We start from the raw sequence: 21,103 nt of genomic DNA on the forward strand, positions 1-21,103 counted from the left end.
TAAAAAAGTTGTCCGAATGTGTATCGGGTTTTGGAATGGGTTTAGAAATACATGACTTCTTAAATAAAACTAATAATTTGAAACAGTTTTTGCATAATTGATTAACGGTGTTCGAAAATTGTTCTAAATTGTACCTCACTTTGAAATACATTTTCAAACTATCATTTTTTGGACATCCATTGCAATATATATAAAAACGGTTGGCTTAAGGCGGTTTCTAATCCTAATATAGTGTTCCAAACAGAGTTCTAACCATTTGCCATTACTATTTTGGAATGGATTTAATAACTGTTTGTTTGGAACTCATCTTGGAACGATATGGTTGTTCCAAAATTTTTACTCAAAAAAAATGTTGAACATGAAGTCATGTTTCGATATCCATTCTTGATGTGTTCCAGAGACCGTTTCAAGATGGAATAGATTTTGGAACGGTTGCCCTGACCATGCCAAATCCTAGCTTTTTTTTATAGCAAACCGGTCCAAAAATCGACAATCAGTTCCAAATAGCTTTCCAATTTTGAACAAACTTTTAAAAAAAGGTTTCTAAATGCATTACAATATCCTAAATTAAAAAGGAGGAAAATTCAAAATTTAGGAACGGTTAATTTATTCTAACTGTTTCATAATCAGGTCCAAAAAATTCAATTTCGCACCAAGTGAAAACTGGAATGTAGATCAAAACATCACCAATAGTATCATGGACATCAAAAACAAAACAAAGGATAATCTCAATACGAAAAAAGGATTCAGGAAACAAGTGCAATTGTTTGGAACTTGAGGCGGAAGATTCTTCATAGATTGTTGGAGTAATTAACAAGCGCGATTGTGATTTGAATAGCTCAATGATTGCGGAGATAGAGGGAATCCTAGTTCGCTAATTTTTTTCATATTCAAAATTTTTAAAACTCTAATTTTAGCTTCAATTTTTTCGTTTCTGGAGAATTTTCAAAAGTTGGTTGAAGAGAATGTGTCCCAAGTCTGAACAAGTCGATGAGTTTGCTACTAGAGCGTCACACGAGGATGAGTTGTGACTGACTATAGTAAGCCGATGATGGAAGGATTGAGTATTTGGGATGGGTTCCTAGACTAATTCCTCATTCAACGATCGCTCGAAAACAGTAGCCACAACTATAGGTGCTAACCCTAAGTCCATGGAAATTCACAGGCAGAACGATTAGCACCATCATCTCAACACACGATACGATGTAACACATGGGGATCCCGTAGCTAATAGTCACTAATTCAACACCACCGATCCCCTAATAGCCCCTCTGGACAATGAAATGATACAACAGTCGACGCATGAGCCAGATGTGATGATGATCAACTAGCCACTGAGGTAATTATTTTTAGAACTTTTTCTTTAATTCAACAATTTTAGAAATATTATATTAATTTTTTTATATTAGCATCATCTGACATTATTTTCTACAGTTTGAACTTCATATTTGTATTGCTTATTGTCATTTATAATTAAATTTATAAAACTAATAAAATTTATTATTTTTGGCATAATTATAAAATGTTAAAAAAAATGTTATGGATTTGGAACGTGCTCTACAATCACAACAATTCAAATCTATGTCTTAGATTATCACAAAAGTCAAAGCCATAACGTAATTCCCATTTGAAAGATTATGAATGGAAAACCAATTGCAAAAAAAATGAGAAAGATTATGAATGGAAAACCAATTGCAACACAAATGACAACTATGCGCATAAAGCTACCACAAATTCCATTTGGTTAACTTGCACAATTCTCATCATATGCGCATAAAGCTACCACAAATTTCATTTGGTTAACTTGCACAATTCTCATCATTCTAGGACGGCCTTCTGCCTGAAAAATCGTCAATGTCGCTTTCTCCAGAAAAAAAAAATTGTTGTAAGAAAAGCTGTCATAAATTGTAAATATACATTCTCCAGTTGTTCAATGTCTATCACAAAATTATAATTGTGATGGGTTTCTTATTAAATCCATTGCAATTATTCGTTGCTACAACGCAATTTTTTTAGTGCATAATATATTAGAAAAGCATGTATAGCTCTTACCTTGTCTGTTTTGTATTGCAGTTGTGGCATAATTATGTAAACTAGCAATGTCACAATAGAAACTAAGTCTGAAAATGAATTTGAGTGATTATAATCAAACTTGAGTTGAATTTTTCATAACTTTTGGCAAAAAGATCAAATTTCTCATCATCTTTATACACTTATATAAGTTATTTGGAGTCTTGGAGATTTTATCCAATTGGTAAAGAATAAGTCTAAAGCCTAAAAAATATTTTAGGTTCAAGTTCCATATATATTTTTCATTTAGTCTAATTTATGAAATTGATCACTCTAAGATAGTTATTCGGAGCCAATTCTCATTTGGAAATAACAGACAAAGCACTGGTTACAACTCAATTATTTTCCCTAATCAGAAATGTTACAAAAGAACAACAAAACGCAGATGGGCAAAATAAGAACAAATTGGGGCGGCCCAATATGCTGTGTGGGTGCTGGAATCATACCATAACATCAATTCTCCTGATATGTTGAGAAAAGAACCAAGTAAAAAGTGCCTACTGGTCGTGAAGAGGGAACCTAGTAACGGAGCCAGTAGGTCCTGCGCCTGAACCAGTTGTAGTCTGGCAAGCCCTTGATTGTCCCCATGGCAGTAATTGCAACATCCTGCTTTGACAGCAGAACAGTTTAACTTGAATCTACGAGAATCAGTTCAGATTCTTGAAACACTATTCTCTGCTGAGTCACTGCAGCACTTAAAAGATCTGGTGATCCATCTTACTCTATCAAATATAAATCGGTTCGCCGCGCGCTTGACGGTGCTGGCATCTACAGAATCTATCCTGGCAAAGAGCTCAGCATATGGGATCCTTCTACCATACGTAAGCAGCTGCAACCATGATGATGAATTAAAAAGGAACAACTAAGTACCAGATAACATGGCCAAACTCATTTATCAGTTAAGGATAAAGAATCTAAGCTCCAGGTTACTCTTAAATATCAAGCAACTATCTTTGGAGTTAATTAATTTTTTATTATAAAAAAAATTATATTATTATAATTTTTTTTAAATAACTAATAAAAATATGACAAGTCGCGATTTTACGTCAATAAAATATAGGGGAACAAAAGAGCTAAAGTCTGGCTTCTAAATCCCGACTTTGTATTTTCCCTTTTTTTTTCGTTTAATTATATTTATATAATTTAATTTATATATAATTAATTTTAACAATATACTAAAATTCAAAAATTAATAAAATTAACATTGCATTAATTTAAAAAATTACAATTAAAGGTAGAAATGTAATAGTTATTTATTTTGTACAATTGTAAAAAAATACATTAAACTATACAATTACAAATATAAAAAATGTCCACCCGTTCCACAATTTCGTTTGCGGCGTTGACGTCGAGGTCTTCGTATTTCCTCGCCCACATTTTGAACTGGCTTATTTTGCGTCTGATTTTCATCACCACCAAACCGACTTGATGTTGTTGCGAAACTTGACTCCACATTGTCACGATATACACCAAATGAAATTGGTAAAATATTACATCCTTGTGTATATAGTTGATTAATACCAAGACCAAGGTCAAGAGAATAATCTTGTGTTTGGTTTGACATATATGGAGTCGGTCGAAACCAATTCCCTTGAGACAGTTGAGGCATATAATAATCTTGAGGTGGATATACTGTAGAAGGACCAACTATATCCACCCCAATATCGTTCAATTGAACCAGTTGACATTCGGCTAGAACTTCTTCTTTGCCTGTGGGATGTTGTGGGAGCATCATCGGATGCAGAAACAATTTGTTGTGGCTGTTGGCTTATAGCTTCCTTGATAATATGTAATCCATGTTCAAATCTATCCACCAATTGACTATATCCTTCGATATTTGATGGTCTAGATCGACATAAAGTTTCAAGGGCATTCACCTCATTTGCCTGAAAAGTGTAAAAAAATATTGAGTCTTGCGTTGTTAAAAAATATATATAAAATAAAATATGTAATATTATATAACAACGTACCACAACTTGCAACATAGGTGCTTCTGCAGGTTGGTACCCGCTTTCCACACGTCTATCAGTAGTCGACGACAAGAAATTTTTTGTTATGTTGTAATACCACTCCCAATAACCTCGTTCTATTGAAAATGAGTGGCCTATGTACAACCGTGTCATATCGTCTTTGTCATCTAGTGATATACTGTATGTGTTGCAGGGACCAATCTGTGCTCGCGTGATTTTTACGGGAAATCTAATGGAGGCTCATATCACAGGTATCCGTCGATTCTAGTACATTCTGCCTCATCCCGAATTGGCGAACAACCCGTTCGGGACGATGCATTTCAACTATTACGTAGAATATCAATGAAACGAATGACCTCCACAATTGGGGGTTCAATTAATCGGCGGAAGCCATAATGACATCTGAGTCTATGTTATACGACTGTCATATGAACTGTAATAAATACAAAGATGTAAAGTAATACGAATTTAATTTACGGTATAAATACACGAATAATATTAAAAATAAGTTACCTGATCCGCCTGCATCTCATCCAATATTTCTTGTATGACTCGGACAGTTCCCCGAACTGTAGTGGTGAAAGTGTGCTGACAATTTCAAGTAGTACCATATGGTGCTGTTGGGAGCCAGCAATTGTTGTCCATTTGCACTTGGCCCATAAATAGCCGTTGGGCACCAAGTCCTGGACAAAGTGGCGTAATCCGTGACCATGTCCAAATCTACACGAACAATATAAATATGTATTATTAATGAATATTAATAGCAAAAAAAATGTGTAAGAGTTTTTAAGTCAATTTTACCTGTAGCAATTACAGCGCCCCACCAATTGCCGCTTTGCCTTTTGTGCTGGCATTGCATAATTCGTAGTATAAAAATGCCCGCACAACACTTCCCCAACTATAGTTCCTTGCGGTTTCTATATCTTCTAATTTTGAGAGATATAGTAATGAGACATAGTTACCTGAGAAATCTGGGCACATCAATCCCCCAAATAGAAGTAATGCAAGGACACGTGCGTATTGGACGACGACAGCCTGGGGAGTATTATAAGTAATTTCGACCGCGGCCAAATGAGATGTAATTGTGGATGTCTGTAGTCTCGAGTCCTTCAACACATTTGCATCCGAGCTAAAGCCTATGTAAGTAAGATATTATTTTTGCCACTGTTGTGTTGTGCGATCGAGATCAATTCAAGTCACCGGTTCGCTGTCTATTGGAAGTGCCCATATTATTTGAATATCTTATAGAGTAATTGTCTTTCGAAAATAAAAAGTGTGCGTCTCCGATCGCCACCTCTCCACTAATGCAGTGATGAGGTGTTGATTTAATTGAAGGCGTCCGCACCTATAAACTCCATAAAATTCTATTTGGTGTAGGATTTTTTGTACACGCTCGAACATTATTTTGGTGAAAATGACTCCAAAAGCTACCATCCGCACGCCGTGAAATTAGTACTGCATCTAGATCACCTTTCATAATATCGTCGGACCTATGTTGGGCTTGTTGAGATAAAACAGTCTCATCACGAGGTTCATATATAGAACGTTTATCCATTTGTACGAAAAACAAATTGAAAGTAACCTTACAATAGCTGTAGTTGAATGTAGTGAAAAACTTGAAAGATGCGAGTTATGAATGCAATGAAAGTCCACCACCCTTCCTCCGTCAAATTTATAATGGTTGATGGGGGTGGGTAAATTTTTTTTTTTAAATTTAAAAAAAATTAAAATCTGGCCGCGGCCAGCCTTATTAAAGGCTGTCAGCGCCAGCCGTGGTCAAAGGTTGGCGCTGCCAGCCCTTTGTGTAATTATATATAATATATGTACATATATATACATATTAATATATGTACATATATATATACATATGTTGCAAATATATAATATTTGTATAATATATATTTATATATATATTATATATGTGTATATATTATATATATACGTATATATACATATAATATATATATAAATTGAGACGACTGACACATACCAGCCTTATTAAAAGGCTGGTAGGTCGTGTACAAACCTTATTAAAGGTTGGTAGGCGACCTACCTTAATAAATACATTTCTATGTGTTATAAATATGCGTACAAGCTTGTTTCCATCATCTTGTTTCAAGCAGCATAATCTCTCGTTCATCCCATATCAAATACATTCCTCATTTTTACGTACAAACTTGCAAAAAAATGTCTACTTCATATTCTCGCATTGAGATTTTTGTGTATTTTAGTGGTAAATTATAAAGCGATGGATGGTCTGTTACATATGATCAGAGGCCCATTGCAGCGATGAGGATTCCTCGTTCATCCACTTACGAACAATTTTTATCAAAAATCTACAAAAATATTGATGTTGATAGCTCCCAATTTTCGTTGAATGTTTCTGTAAAACATTCGTGCCAATACCTCGGGCGAATTAAGGAAACACTTATACCAATAAAAGATGACGATACATTGTTATTTTTCACTAATCCTACAGCTGGATTTCCACTCATGGAAATATTCGTCAAAACGGTGCAAATCTAGTGACTTGAAGTCAGGATTTTCCCTTTTTTTTTTTTTTAAAATCACAACTTGGCCGACTTCAATTAAACTGCCAGCCCTTGATTAAGGCTGGCAGCGCCAGCCTTTGACCACGACTGGCGCTAACAGCCTTTAATAAAGTTGGCCGCAGCCAAATTTTAATTTTTTTTAATTTTTTAAAAAAAATTTTACCACCCCAATCAACCATTATAAATTTGACGGAGGAAGGGTGGTGGACATTCACTGCATTCATAACTCGCATCTTTCAAGTTTTTCACTACATTCAACTACAGCTATTGCAAGGTTATTTTCAATTTATTTTTCGTACAAATGGATAGACGTTCTGTATATGAACCTCGTGATGGGACTGTTTTATCTCAACAAGCCCAACATAGGTCCGACGATATTCTGGAAGGTGACCTAGATGCAGTACTAATTTCACGGCCTGCGGATAATAGCTTTTGGAGTCATTTTCACCAAAATAATATGTTCGAGCGTGTACAAGAAATCCTACACCAAATAAAATTTTATGGAGTTTACAGGTGCGAACACCTTCAATTAAATCAACACCTCATCACTGCATTAGTGGAGAGGTGGCGATCGAAGACGCACACTTTTTATTTACGTGTAGGGGAAGCCACAATTACCCTACAAGATGTTCAAATAATATGGGCACTTCCAATAGACAGCGAGCCGATGACTTGAATCGATCTCGATCGCACAACACAACAGTGGCAAAAATAATGTCTTACTTACATAGACTTTAGCTCGGATGCAAATGTGTTGAAGAGCTCGAGACTACAGACATCCACAATTACATCTCATTTGGCCGCAGTCGAAATTACTTATAATACTCCCCAAGCTGTCGTCGTCCAATACGCACGTGTCGTTGCATTACTTCTATTTGGAGGATTGATATGCCCAGATTCCTCAGGTAACTATGTCTCATTACTATATCTCTCAAAATTAGAAGATATAGAAACCACAAGAAACTATAGTTGGGGAAGTGCTGTGGGGGCATTTTTATATTACAAATTATGCAATGCCAGCACAAAAGGCAAAGCGGCAATTGGTGGGGCGCTGTAATTGCTACAGGTAAAATTGACTTAAAAACTTACACATTGTTTTTTTGCTATTAATATTCATTAATAATACATATTTATATTGTTCGTGTAGATTTGTACATGGTCACGAATTACGCCATTTTGTCCAAGACTTAGTGCCCAACGGCTATTTATGGGCCAAGTGCAAATGGACAACAATCGCTGGCTCCCAACAGCACCATATGGTACTACTTGAAATTGTCAGCACACTTTCACCACTACAGTTTGGGGAACTATCCGAGTCATACAAGAAATATAGGATTAGATGCAGGCGGATCAGATAACTTATTTTTAATATTATTCGTGTATTTATACCGTAAATTAAATTCGTATTAATTTACATCTTTGTATTTATTACAGTTCATATGACAGCCATATGGCATGGACTCAGATGTCATTATGGCTTACGCCGATGAATTGAACCCCCAGTTGTGGAGGTCATCCGTTCCATTGATATTCTACGCAATAGTTGAAATTCATCGTCCCAAACGGGTTGTTCGCCAATTCGGAATGAGGCAGAATGTACCAAAATCGACGAATACCCGTGATATGAACCTCCATCAGATTTCCCGTAAAAATCACGCGGACGCAAATTGATCCCTAAAACACACATATATCACTAGATGGCAAAAACGATATAACACGGTTGTACATAGGCCACTCATTTCCAATAGAAGGGAAACAAAACGAGGTTATTGGGAGTAGTACTACAACATAACAAGAAATTTCGTGTCGTCATCTATTGATAGACGTGTGGAAAGCAGGTACCAACCTGCAGAAGCACCTATGTTGCAAGTTGTGGTACGTTGTTATAAAATATTACATATTTTATTTTATATATATTTTTTAACAACACAAGACTCATTATATTTTTACACTTTTCAAACAAATGGGTAAATGCCCTTGAAACTTTATGTCGATCTAGACCACCAAATATCGAAGAATATAATCAATTGGTGGATAGATTTGAACATGGGTTATATATTATCAAGGAAGCTATAACCCAACAGCCACAACAAATTGCTTCTGCATCCGATGATGCTCCCACAACATCCCACAGGCAAAGAAGAAGTTCTAGCCGTATGTCAACTGGTTCAGTTGAACGTCATGATATTGGGATGGATATAATTGGTCCATCTACAGTATATCCACCTCAAAATTATTACGTACCTCAACCGCCTCAAGATTATTATATGCCTCAACCGCTTCAAGATTATTGTATGCCTCAATCATCACAAGGTGATTGGTTTCAATCGACTCCATATATGTCAAACCAAACACAAGATTATTCTCTTGACTTTGGTCTTGATATTAATCAACCACATACACAAGGATATAATATTTCACCAATTTCATTTCTATCATTTGGTGCATATCATGACAATGTAGAGTCAAGTTCCGCAACAACATCAAGTCGGTTTGGTGGTGATGAAAATGAGCCAGTTCAAAATGTGGGCGAGAAAATAAGAAGACCTCGACGTCAACGCCACAAACGAAATTGTGGAACGAGTGGACATTTTTTATATTTGTAATTGTATAATTTAATGTAATTTTTTACAATTATACAAAATAAATAACTATTATATTTATACCCTTAATTATAATTTTTTAAGTTAATGCAATGTTAATTTTATTAATTTTTGAATTTTAGTATGTTGTTAAAATTAATTATATATAAATTAAATTATATAAATATAATTAAACAAAAAAAATAATTTTTATTAATGTTGGATTTGAAATCGCGACTCATCATATTTTTATTAGTTATTTAAAAAAAATTATAATAATATAATTTTTTTTATAATAAAAAATTGATTAACTCAAAAATATAAGAGGTACAAGCCTTTATTTATCAAGCTCCAAACTGCAATATACCCATCAACTCAAAGCCTAATATCCAAAACATACAATTGACTCTTAGATACCAAACCATACCTGGCGTCCAATATCTTCAGCAACAGGACTAGTTCCATCAATGTGAAGCAGCAAAGACGACTTTAACTGAAAGTGATCACACAATGATTTAAGCTACGCAAGAATAATAAACAATAAATTCAGATAATATATGAAGTTCTTACAATCCACACACTAGTTTGATCACCCAAAGAAATTACAGATATGTTCATAGAAAAACCATTCAGAAATTACTCAATACAAAACCTCAGGAAAGTTAATCAATTTGATACCAGATTTAAAAAGCCTACCTGGTTACGAGCACGAATCACATCAGCCTCTGATACTCGATAACAATAGCTTGGTTACTTCATACATAATTGCATAGGCCAAATCATCCAAGCAATCAAGCTGCAGATGGAGTGCGATATGGATTAATTAGAAGCAAACTAAGTAGAGAATGACTATGTAATTACCAGTTGATGGCGCATCCTCCAACCCACAAAAAGAAAAGGGTAAAAAATTTCTATGTGCAGTACAGGCAAGAACTAAGTGGAAGCCAGGATAACTTGCAAGATAAATAGACAAAAAATATTATAATAAAAGTTTTCAGCAAAATAAGCACCAAGACTGTCAATCGCACTCTATTAGCATTCTAGAAGGCAAAAGAAAATAAATTATCAAATTCAAAAACAGTCACCCTGTATGAAGCTTGATGAGCCTATATCCTCAAGTAAGACATCAGGAACTAAAAAGGATTAATGTTCGGGTATTTCCAGAGCTGATGGTTTGTAAATTTATTAACTCTCACCATGGATCTACTAACTCATAATTGAAGCCAGAACTTGAAAGACAAAAGTCAATATAAACCCAGTGATGACTTTGAGGAGGAGAAGGGCCCGCATATATCCTCATACTTTATTTATGGTACTGATTCAAACAAAAAGTTCCATTCCCATCTAACCCAAAGTCAGGAGATCACCTTAGCAACAGTGTAAACACCGAATAAACCAGTGTCTTTGTAATTGGTATTGAAAGCCATCATGCTCTCTGTTATTTTGTTGATGCCAACTCGCTGCGCAAGCTCAGAACTGCATCACAGATTTCAGACCTGTTTAACACGTGGGTACAAGTGAAGATCAAAAGCACACACAGTAAATCAGATAAATCACGTGGGTACCAACATAGATTGCATGATCATTAAAGCAATTGAATCTGGATCTGTCCAGGAGGCGCCTTCAAAAGCTACCGCGAATTGGGCAAGTGGAATGTCATCATCAAGCATCCTAATCTATTTTTTATAAGAGAAGTCATCCAAATGAGTTACAGCCTAAATTTACCTTCAACCATTATTTACACCCATGGTTATCAAAACACAATCAAATCGCATAAGCATACCTCTGATCCAGTAAATATTGCAGGTTCTTTAGCAACCAACTGAGAAGTGGTTGTTGGATTGGTGGAGAACTTTGTAAATAATTTCTTCACTTGCTCAACAATATCGTCATGTTTAACAGCACCAGAGGCAGCAACTACCTATAACAGAAGCCAAAAAGAAAAAAAGATAAGAGGAAATGGTCAACAAAGAACAAAATCATATAGGACATGTACATGGAATATAATGGAGAAAAGACTGGATAGCAAGTAAATACCGTCCTAGGAGCAGTGTAGTGAGTTGATATGTATTTCTATAGATGTTCTCTGCCAATTGTCTTGATATTTTCAGCAGGTCCAAGGATTGTTCTACCAAGAGGCGTATACTGGAAAGCAGTGGCATGCAAGTGATCAAATATAACTTCTTCTGTTTGTCCTTCGACCTCAACTCAGTTGAGAACACAAAATGCAGTGAGCATGGAAACTCTAAATTAGTAGAGAATTTATAAAACGAAGGGAACAAAGAATAATCATGCAACAACAATACTTGGTTATCTAACAAAACACCCCCTACCACTGAAAATTTAAAATTAGCTTAAGCTACCATTTACTTCTGCCAGAAGAAAGAATTAACCAAAACAGACAACCTTTTTGATAAAGACAACAAGAAACCAAAAATGCCATAAAAAATCGAAATCAAGCAACAATTCTTGTTAAAAAAGAGGCAAATTCCACTAAAACAGTAAACAATCTATCCAATACAAAAGTTTAGAATGAGATTTGATACCTCCTCCATCTCGCGGAGAATAACATCCTCTCTCGGATGATCCTCTGCTCATCAAACCTTGAATTCTGTAAAATATCAGACAAAATATCCAGCGCACGTGGCACGTCCTTATCAATCACCTTAGCGTAATACGTCGTCTGTTCTCTGGAAGTGTACGCATTCAAATGACCCCCCATGTTCTCAATCTCCTCCTCCAACTCCCTCGCATTCCTCCTCGCCGTCCCCTTAAATATCATATGTTCCAAAAATGTTCAGTGCCGTTAGATTCTTCACTCTCAAACCTCGATCCAGCATCAATGAAGACACCAACGGTGGCCGTTTGTGATGCAAGAGTGGACTCGGTGGCGATCCGGAGCCCATTCGGGAGAGTCGTGATCGGGTGAGGGGAGCCGAGAGAATTTCAGTGTGAGAATCTACAGTTGGGTGGGGAGAGTTGTGCTTGAGAAACCGAGGGTCAGGGTCTTCTAGTTTTTTCAGCTTCCGTTTGACGGATTCAGCTAACCTGTCGTAGATCATGGCGGTTGGGGGAGGGGGAGACGGAAGGGACCATCAGGAGAGGGGTTGGCGGGAGGTGAAGGTGTGGACGGGCTTTCGGGCGCGGCAAGTGAGGTGGATTAGGTGGCGGATGGTCATGATTGCGGCGCGGAATTTCAGTATGTGGACAGACTAGGGTTTGGCCGGAGAGATGAGATGAGAGGGGGGAAGAGGATGAACGAGTTAGGAGATAAACACGGCGTCGTCTCAGGTTTTACCTTTGAGTCACTGCTAAAAAACCATTATTTATTCATTTATTTATTTTTCTTTTCTTTTTTGTTAATATCATTAACAATTATTTATTAGATGTTTCTTTTTCTAAATTAATAACCCCAAATTCCCTACAGATTTCTGGGTTGTTATTGTTTTTACTGAGTCAATATTCTATTATTTCTTTCCTTTTTATTTTTCAATTTTTTTTCCTGTATTGGGCCAATTGGGTACTGTGGGCCCAAAGCCCAAACAAGCCCAAGAATTCAAAACAGGCCCGACAACGTCGCTGTAACCTAACCCGCAAAACTGGCATCGGCCACTGCGTCTTTCTCAACCCTCATCTCTCAAGAGACGTGCTCTAGCGAGCTGCTCCGCACGTGATTGGAGATCTCTTCAGCAATGGCGACCGCGAGAACTGTCAAGGATGTGTCTCCTCACGAGTTCGTGAAATCCTACGCCGCTCACCTCAAGCGCTCCGGCAAGGTGAAATTGTCTTCCCGATTTGTGCTTTGGTCCATGTGGAAGTTTGTGATTGTGTATTTCTCTTTACGTTTTCAGAGAGCTGTTAAATTTCTTTTGGGTGGAATTCATGCTTTTAGAGAGTTGTTAAACTTCTTTTGGGGGGAATAAAAGTTATATGATTTTCTTTTGGAGTTGGAATTTGTTTGGGTTTGCCTGTTTTTACCACATTCATGCTTCTGTTTGTTTGATTTATGACATTGTGCGTTGCTGTATTGAGGGATATTGGATGGTAATTGCAGTCTCTTTAATTTAATGGAGCTCAGGAAAAAGAGAGCTGAATATCAATTTTTCTTGTAGAAAATTATGGTTGTTATTTATCGGTTGGAAGAGCGAACACAATTTTCTTAATTTGATTATTAGTTGATTGGATGATAAAGGTTTGTATTTAACTGACCCAGCATTTTAGTTGTAACTTTCTCTTCTTTTTGGGCATTTTTGCACACATTGCATGCTCCGACAATGTGTTAAGTTTATGTTTAATTTAAACATTTGAATAGTAAATGGGAGCTATATTTTTTACTTCCCTTCAGCATCACATTTATATTCTTTCGTTTTGTCCAAATTAGATGGAGCTTTCTGAATGGACTGACATCATTAAAACTGGTGTGTTCAAAGAACTTGCTCCATATGACCCTGATTGGTACTACATCCGGGCTGGTAATCCTCACCTTCTTTTTTATTTGGTGTATATTGTTTAATGTATTCTTTTTGCAGTTCTTGTGGATGATCAGCTTGTGTGTGTGTTTACATTTAAGCTACTTAATGGCATGTCATATGTCATGACATAATTTTAGAAGCTAAGTTGCATTCGGATGTTGCAGCTTCCATGGTGAGGAAGATATATTTGAGAGGAGGTCTTGGTGTTGGTGCATTCAGGAGGATTTATGGTGGAAGCAAGAGGAATGGAAGTCGTCCACCCCATTTTGGCAAAAGCAGTGGGTCTGTTGCTCGTCATATTCTTCAACAATTGCAGAATATGAACATCATTGAATTGGATCCAAGGGGGTAAGTCATAGTTATGTTGTGCGTATTTTGATTTGTCAACAAGGCCTGTTGAATCTATAACAAACAGATTTCTAACAATAGTGAAGCTTATGTTCATGTGAATATTTTGGGTTGCTGGCAAGCACACGTACCTGTATTTTTGCTGTTGTTCTTACAAATTGCCATGACTGCTTGTTTTACAGTGGAAGGAGAATCACATCAAGTGGCCAAAGGGACCTCGACCAAGTTGCTGGAAGAATTGTTGTTAATTAATTACACCTGTGTTTTTTTTTTGGGGAACTTTATCAGAAGAAATTTTTGGTTGAAAGTGTTTCATGTTTCATCTTTCTAATTTTGGGTATTGAAGTTTCAAATATTTTGAACATAACTAAAACCATAGTAAATATTAATTAAACTTGATCAGAACTAAATTTCTGCAGTGTTTTTATTTGACTGTTATAAAAAATATTAATTTAAAATTATTTTTTAATCATGGTCATTTATAATATAATGAATAATTTTATTTTATTTTTTGGTGCAAAAGAGTAATTTAATTTTTTCCACCACGTACAACAATCCAAACACCATACAAAATTACGGTATAGTGAAAACAATATAATTTTCCATATAAAATAACAATTTATCACTTTTATCTCCAATATTATATGCTAAAAATCTCATTTTGATTTAAACTAAGAAAATGACGATATTTGGGATTCTAATTATACCAAATATCTTAAACTAATTATTTCAAAATTTTATCTTAATTTGTTGAATATTGTTAAATGTATTAAATTAATTATTCGTCAATACATAGATACAGTAATTGATGAGGGGCTACATAATGGCATCTTGGATTTATGAAAATGACCTAAACTTTTTAATGATACATTTACCATTCTTAACTTGGTCATTATAATATGTTTTGCATTTTGTAAAATTACAAATACAACTCCTGAAGGGGTTTTTGTGTAAAAAATTGTTATTAAATAAGAGGGATATTGTAATTATAACTGCAATATCAAAGAGTGTATCTTGTAATTTTACAAATGATATGAGACGTTTGTGTAATTAAATCTCTGCTCATGGGTATTAATGTAATTTATCTTTTATTTTATGGTTCTTTATTATAATTTATATATTGATCATATCAGTATATTAGCCTATTTATTAAAATATAGATTTAATCATGTAACTATGCATCTATAAGAAAAAACCAAGCCAATATAGCAATGTTCATATTATAATTAAATTATTGGACAATCTTACCCTTATATTATATATATATATATATAGTTCAAAGAATTTTTTTTCCTAACAATTTTGTATTTTAAGTTTAATTAAAATTTTCTTAATTGAAAAAAGTTCTTTTAATTATAATGATTTAATAGAAAATTAGTAAATTAAATAATTTAAATTTTATTATATTTTACTGACTTAAAGTTAAATAATAAATGAGTACAATAAAATCTATAAAAAGTCAAATTAATCTCACTAATAAAAGACTTTCCATAAAAAAAAAATTCACATTTGATTATGTACAAAACCGAAAAAGTAATTTTTTTTCTTCCACATTAAAAATTTAAACAATAAGACATATTTATCCCATAAATTCACTAATTTCTAGGAATGAAAATGCTCCAATAACTCAGGTTCCTTTAAAAATGAGTAGCTCACCACTTCTGGGCAATATAATTTAGTTATAATTTAATTTTGGAAAATAATAATTCATTACTTTATTATTTCTTTAATCTTAATTTACAAGATAAATGTCACTCAGTTGATGAAATTTAGAACTTTTAACACTTTTTTTGGGCCTTATATATACAATAATTATTAGAATCAATTACACTTAAACTTCCTTTAAAAATGCAAAATTACACTTTTTCTCAAAAAAAATTTTGAAATTATACTTAAACCCCTCTAAAAATTAACTGTTTGAACTTTACTTCCGTTTTTGTTAGGATTTGAACAAAGAATATTGATTTTAGCACAATTTTTTTTTACATAAATTACCAATTTTACCCTTATTGATATTTTTATGTAACAATTCTGTACTTAAGAAAAGAAAAATATAATGATGTTAACCTCGCTACATTTATATATATATTATAACTATCTATTTATAAGTAAGAAAATGTACATGAGGGACTAAATTAACAATTTATAGAAAAAGAGCATATGATGCCAGTCCACTTACATCCACCACATTGAAAAAACCGTGTCATAAAGCGAAATATAGACCGTCGGAGCCATTAAACATAGAATCTACTCGCAAGCACAGCAAAATTCATTACTTCTGATAGATGCTCATATTGGATACTAACCATATTATAGTGTCGATCAAGAAGTCTCTACTAATTGCCTAAGTCATTGTGTTACTTCAGTATCAGTACCGGAGCAACGTCTTTCGGAAAATTCAGCCACTACCGCGTTTAAAATGCTCACTTATGAATCTTTCTGCATGGGAAGGGTACTTATCTCGGATGTAGGCTCGAAGACACTTCTGGTAGGAGAAGTCGATCCATCCACCATCCGTTCTTACAACAAAGAGGCACCTTGAATGTCTGAATTGAGGATGGCGGTCGACCTACATAAAAGCAGCGCAATTTTTCGTTGGTAATGTGTATAATAAGAACTGCAAGTTGGCATAACAGACCTTTTAAACTCCATTGCAGATGATATCATAGTGCATTAGGGATAATTAAACCGACACCGTGTGAGATATATGCATATTTACAAGAAGATCTTTTCGTTTTGAGAAATTATACTACAATCCCTGCAATCATGTTTCACACTACAAATTCCTCCCTGAAGATGAGAAAGTCAGCCAGAAATTTGGAATGTAAGCCATTATTATAAGGGATGTGCATAGAATTTTCCAAAATTCGAGGGGCTTTTTATAATATGCCAAACCATACAACATGTTAGGTAATTACACGCAAAAGTTATTATGTCTTTGTTGGGATAATTACAATTTTCGTCCCCGTATTTTAGTCACTTATTCGTTTGTGTTCCCCAAAATGTTGACCCACGATTTTAATCCTCAATCTTCATAACTTTCAATAGTTTTGGTCCTACCGTTGTTTAAGCCTTAAGATTAATGGAAATCTAACACATGGCGTCATGTGCCCACTTTTTGGACATAATGAGAACAATACTTACTAATAATTTGGACAACAACTAAACCTTCTTCCTAGATTTTCTGGAGTCCCTGGAGTCTTTACGGGATCTCAATCCATGTTTACATGTAATTGTTCCATTTGAATGTCTCTTGAATTATTCCATAATTTTGTAGATTTTTTGGACGAACTTGCATTCATTTTGCAGATGAATAGTTTCAGAAATTTACACTCGACATACCCGGATCTAGCAACAAAGGGTGGAAATGGGGCATTTTTCATGCTTACACCACCAACTATCTTCATTGTGGCAGGAATAACTAAAATGTTCCCTCCAAAAGATTCAGCACAAGACATTCATGTGTTAAATTTACAGAATGTGAACAATATACAGATGAGTACGATTGATTCAGATAATTTTCATGCTGAAAGTAGATTTTAGCTGATGACTTAATAGACAGCACTGTTTTCAACTAAAATGAGGCATCAAAGGACCTGCAACAAAGACCTTATTCAGTCCAACAAGTTAATGGCCTCCAAAACTAATATACTTGAAAGAGTATACCCTTATGCAACTACATTAAAACACTTTAAGCCAAGAATTATAAAATCCAACTTCACCTGAAGCACGTATATAAGTCTCTAACTAGTCAAATGCAATGGAGTTCCCAGAGAAATTGCAAGGATTTATAAAGTATTTTAATCAGCTGAGGTACAAAGTAATGCACATTTTATGAAACCAAATGCAAATGAAATGCACAGCTGAACGACACCCAGCATATCTCTTGTGCTATCATTAAACAACAAACTTAGTGACAAATATTTGCATGTTAATAATTGAATTAGCAATCAGTAACTTAAACGAAAACTGACCATAATCGAATCAAGTCCACATCCAATCTTATCTTCTGAGTGAGGATGATGTGCAAGAAGCTTATCTAGCACAGCTTTCTCATCTTGTGGAGTGAGACGTTCTCCATCCATATATCTGGTACAAACAAGATACTGAGTCAAGGGGCCTCAAGATTCCATCCACAAATATAATGCAGTGAAAATGAGACACTTTTACTTTATTTATTTACTTTTTAGAAAACGTAGAATCATCATAATAACAAAATTTGAGAACATGGTATGACCACGGTTTTCTTTCAAACGAAAATTGATGAGAAACGAAAGCCACATAAAATAGTATTTCCAAAATGGGTTTATGGATACAAAATGTTTGAAGGCAAGCAAAGTTCAGCGCCTACTCAGATTTGTGTCATGCAGTTTGTCTCTTTCATCATTGTATGTTTGTTATCTTTTACAACTGTTTTGACTTAACTCATTTATCTGTTCATATCAACAAGTAGCAATGAAATATACAACCTACAAATGGACTCTTCCTTCCACAATTCTGTTCTAGAAGATAGTGAAACTGTTATCCTTGTTCAAATTAAGATGCTCCATGATTCAGCAGATGTATGAGATGAGGTTTATAGCATAGGAGACTGTTAATATATTAATATTAAATGATTCGCCTCTCTAACAGTTTAAGCTTTTAAATGAGGTGGTTGTTTGATATCATATCAAAGTCAGGCCAAACAAGAGGTCCTGAGTTTGAATCTCATTTTCACCATTTATAAAAGAAAGGTTTCAACATGCAATGTTTGCACGAGGGGGGCACGACGGCATGTTAAAATATTAATATTCAATGATTATCTTCTGTGAAAACTTAAACTTATAGATGAGGTGGTAGTTTGACAAAGACTAGCGGCAAATGAGACACAAGGTAGGGACAGCTTGTAGCAAGCAAAGAAGACAAGTTATGGCAGTTCAACGTAATATTCTTCTGCAAAAGCTTCTTCACTTTGTTCACTAATTCCTCAATCATCTTGTCGAGACCCTGCCTTCACGGAGAGAATGAAGGGCATATTTCAATGACACAGGGATGCCATATCAAGGGAGTAGACCGGGTTGGTTGAGCCACATATTACGCTCTTGAAAGGCCAGACTAGATTGAATAACAATACCTTCAGGCTTTCAAATTTCAAGTCTGGCCAGTTAATTGAAGACAGCTATATTCCCCCAATCCAGCCCACAGAAAGTAACCAGAACAGAATTCATGGTCAACCAATCTCTGTAAATTCATCATATAATCAGAATTTCCACACACCCTTCACCTCCCTAAAATTTCATCTATTACTATCTAATCACACCCTTTTCCATTACCAAACAAAGTTTGTGCTTAAAAGAAATCTTGGACATTAAAAGGTATGATAGATGAGTTATGACTAAATGCTGAGAGGAAGCTAAGGGAGAAGTCATCATGTAAAATTATCAGCTCCAGGGCCATGATTTTCACAACCCCACATGAAAAATCAATTGTCAAGGATCATGCTACTATCCACACCTCAGTTACCAATCAATTCGCATCGTGCTAATATCAACTCCCACAGAAGAATGACCTCCTACCAAAATTTCAACAAATATATCACAAAGCTTTCAAAGATCCTACCTTTACAACCAACTCTCCCGAACTAAAAAGAACAAGATTTCAAAATCAAATAACATGTCGCAAAAATTTAACACAGTTCAAGACGAGTTCAGAATGAAAGGTGTAAGATCGGGGGCACCTATTAGAGTGGAGTATTTCTTTGGTGAGACAAATAATGGGCTCAATATCTTTAAGAATTTCTGCTTCTTTGTCTTTCCATTTCCGGAAATCTGGGTCGCTCCATCTCGGATAATTGGGCGGGTCTTTAGAAGTTCTTGAGGAAAAAATCTGACGAAGAGACGCTGGATTATCCTCAGCTCCAGTTGATGACCCAGTGGCCACGCTGCAGAAGAGTCGGAGAGTTATAGACCCATTGGTGAATAGAAAATGGTGGTGGCGCTGCACCAGACGGAGGCGGAGGAGAGGCAGAGCTCTGAGGAGGAGCGGAGCAGCCATTGATTGTGAACCCGGTGCAACTATGTCAGTGTAGGCTAAAAGGCGTCAAATGGGCTGGCAACAATGGCTATGTTTCTCTTTCTCAACACCTCTTTCTTCACGATTCCTCCCCACAACTCCGAAACCGTTGAGAACCAGTACCCGTTTTCAGATATCAAATTCCAAAATAATTCCGGCACGGGATAGAGTCATAGACTTGGGGAAATACAAAGGAAAGATGCTGGGAAGCCTTCCATTGAGCGAGAGATTTGGGTGGGACAATGAAGATAAGGAAGGGTGGAGGAAGAATGAATTTGGGTTGCTGGGGACGTCAAAGGGTGGGAGAATTCCCCGAGTGGGAGCGGGTGTTGAGGTTGGGAGTGTGAAGAAGAAGGAAAAGAAAATGGAAGTGGAGGGAGAGGAGAGAGAGGATGAGGGAGCGGCGAATGGTAGGAGGAAGAGAGAAATATTAATGGTGAAGGTGAAGGTGAGGAGAGGGCAGACGGGGGGAGTGGGAAGGGAAGCGCTTCTGAGAATCGAAGATTGTAGGTTGGAAGTGGAATATCGAAATTGTTGGAGGAGATTAAGATTTGATCTTTCTTGTGTTGTTGTATTTCTTAGGGTTGAGAATTGGGAGAGGGATGAGTGGTGTGTTCAGTGCCAGTCCCAGTCCCACATCAACAATTTCTTTCTTATATTAATACAAGATGAAGATGAATTGATGATGATGATGATGATGATGTATATATAAAATAATATTAAATATAAATGAATATAACATAATTGAGAGAGTTAATTGATTAAAAAATTAATGAGTGTCTTTGGATAAATAAATACGTTTAGGGTGTTTTTATCAATAAATATTTTTCACATCTTTAATATCTAGTATAGGCAGATAAATGTATGTATAAAAAGAATTATAAATAAATTATAAGTACATAAAATACTTGTATAAATTCTAAGAATATATAAATGAGCCATAAATATTGAATGCTTAATGACTCTAAGGCACCAAAGTGTAGGACTAACCTGCAAAGAATTAGTACAGTAAAACCTCTATAAATTAATACTCTATAAATTAATAAACTCTCTAAAAT

The 21,103-nt window shown here is 35.3% G+C and overlaps 2 protein-coding genes, 1 long non-coding RNA gene and 1 pseudogene across 3 annotated transcripts; 1 reads left to right on the forward strand and 3 right to left on the reverse strand.

Moving 5' to 3' along the window:
* Positions 2,381 to 12,584, reverse strand: LOC105155559 (annotated as a pseudogene).
* Positions 2,921 to 5,291, reverse strand: LOC105155527. The gene is made up of 3 exons (XR_002286582.1): positions 4,842 to 5,291; positions 4,041 to 4,760; positions 2,921 to 3,956 (listed from the first exon to the last, which is right to left on the reverse strand). It is a non-coding gene; the product is annotated as an uncharacterized LOC105155527 (long non-coding RNA).
* LOC105155528 (40S ribosomal protein S19-1-like) lies at positions 12,730 to 14,358 on the forward strand. The gene is made up of 4 exons (XM_011071421.2): positions 12,730 to 12,950; positions 13,556 to 13,646; positions 13,811 to 13,994; positions 14,177 to 14,358. Exons 1-4 carry the CDS (start codon positions 12,867 to 12,869, stop codon positions 14,244 to 14,246), a joined length of 429 nt encoding a protein of 142 aa, XP_011069723.1. The 5' UTR covers positions 12,730 to 12,866; the 3' UTR covers positions 14,247 to 14,358.
* LOC105155530 (protein DCL, chloroplastic) lies at positions 16,118 to 20,055 on the reverse strand. The gene is made up of 3 exons (XM_011071422.2): positions 19,711 to 20,055; positions 17,969 to 18,083; positions 16,118 to 16,563 (listed from the first exon to the last, which is right to left on the reverse strand). The coding sequence occupies exons 1-3, from the start codon at positions 20,025 to 20,027 to the stop codon at positions 16,393 to 16,395; spliced, it is 603 nt and encodes a 200-aa protein (XP_011069724.1). The 5' UTR covers positions 20,028 to 20,055; the 3' UTR covers positions 16,118 to 16,392.

The sequence above is a fragment of the Sesamum indicum genome, linkage group LG2, assembly GCF_000512975.1.
Source record: "Sesamum indicum cultivar Zhongzhi No. 13 linkage group LG2, S_indicum_v1.0, whole genome shotgun sequence".
NCBI classification, from domain to species: domain Eukaryota; kingdom Viridiplantae; phylum Streptophyta; class Magnoliopsida; order Lamiales; family Pedaliaceae; genus Sesamum; species Sesamum indicum.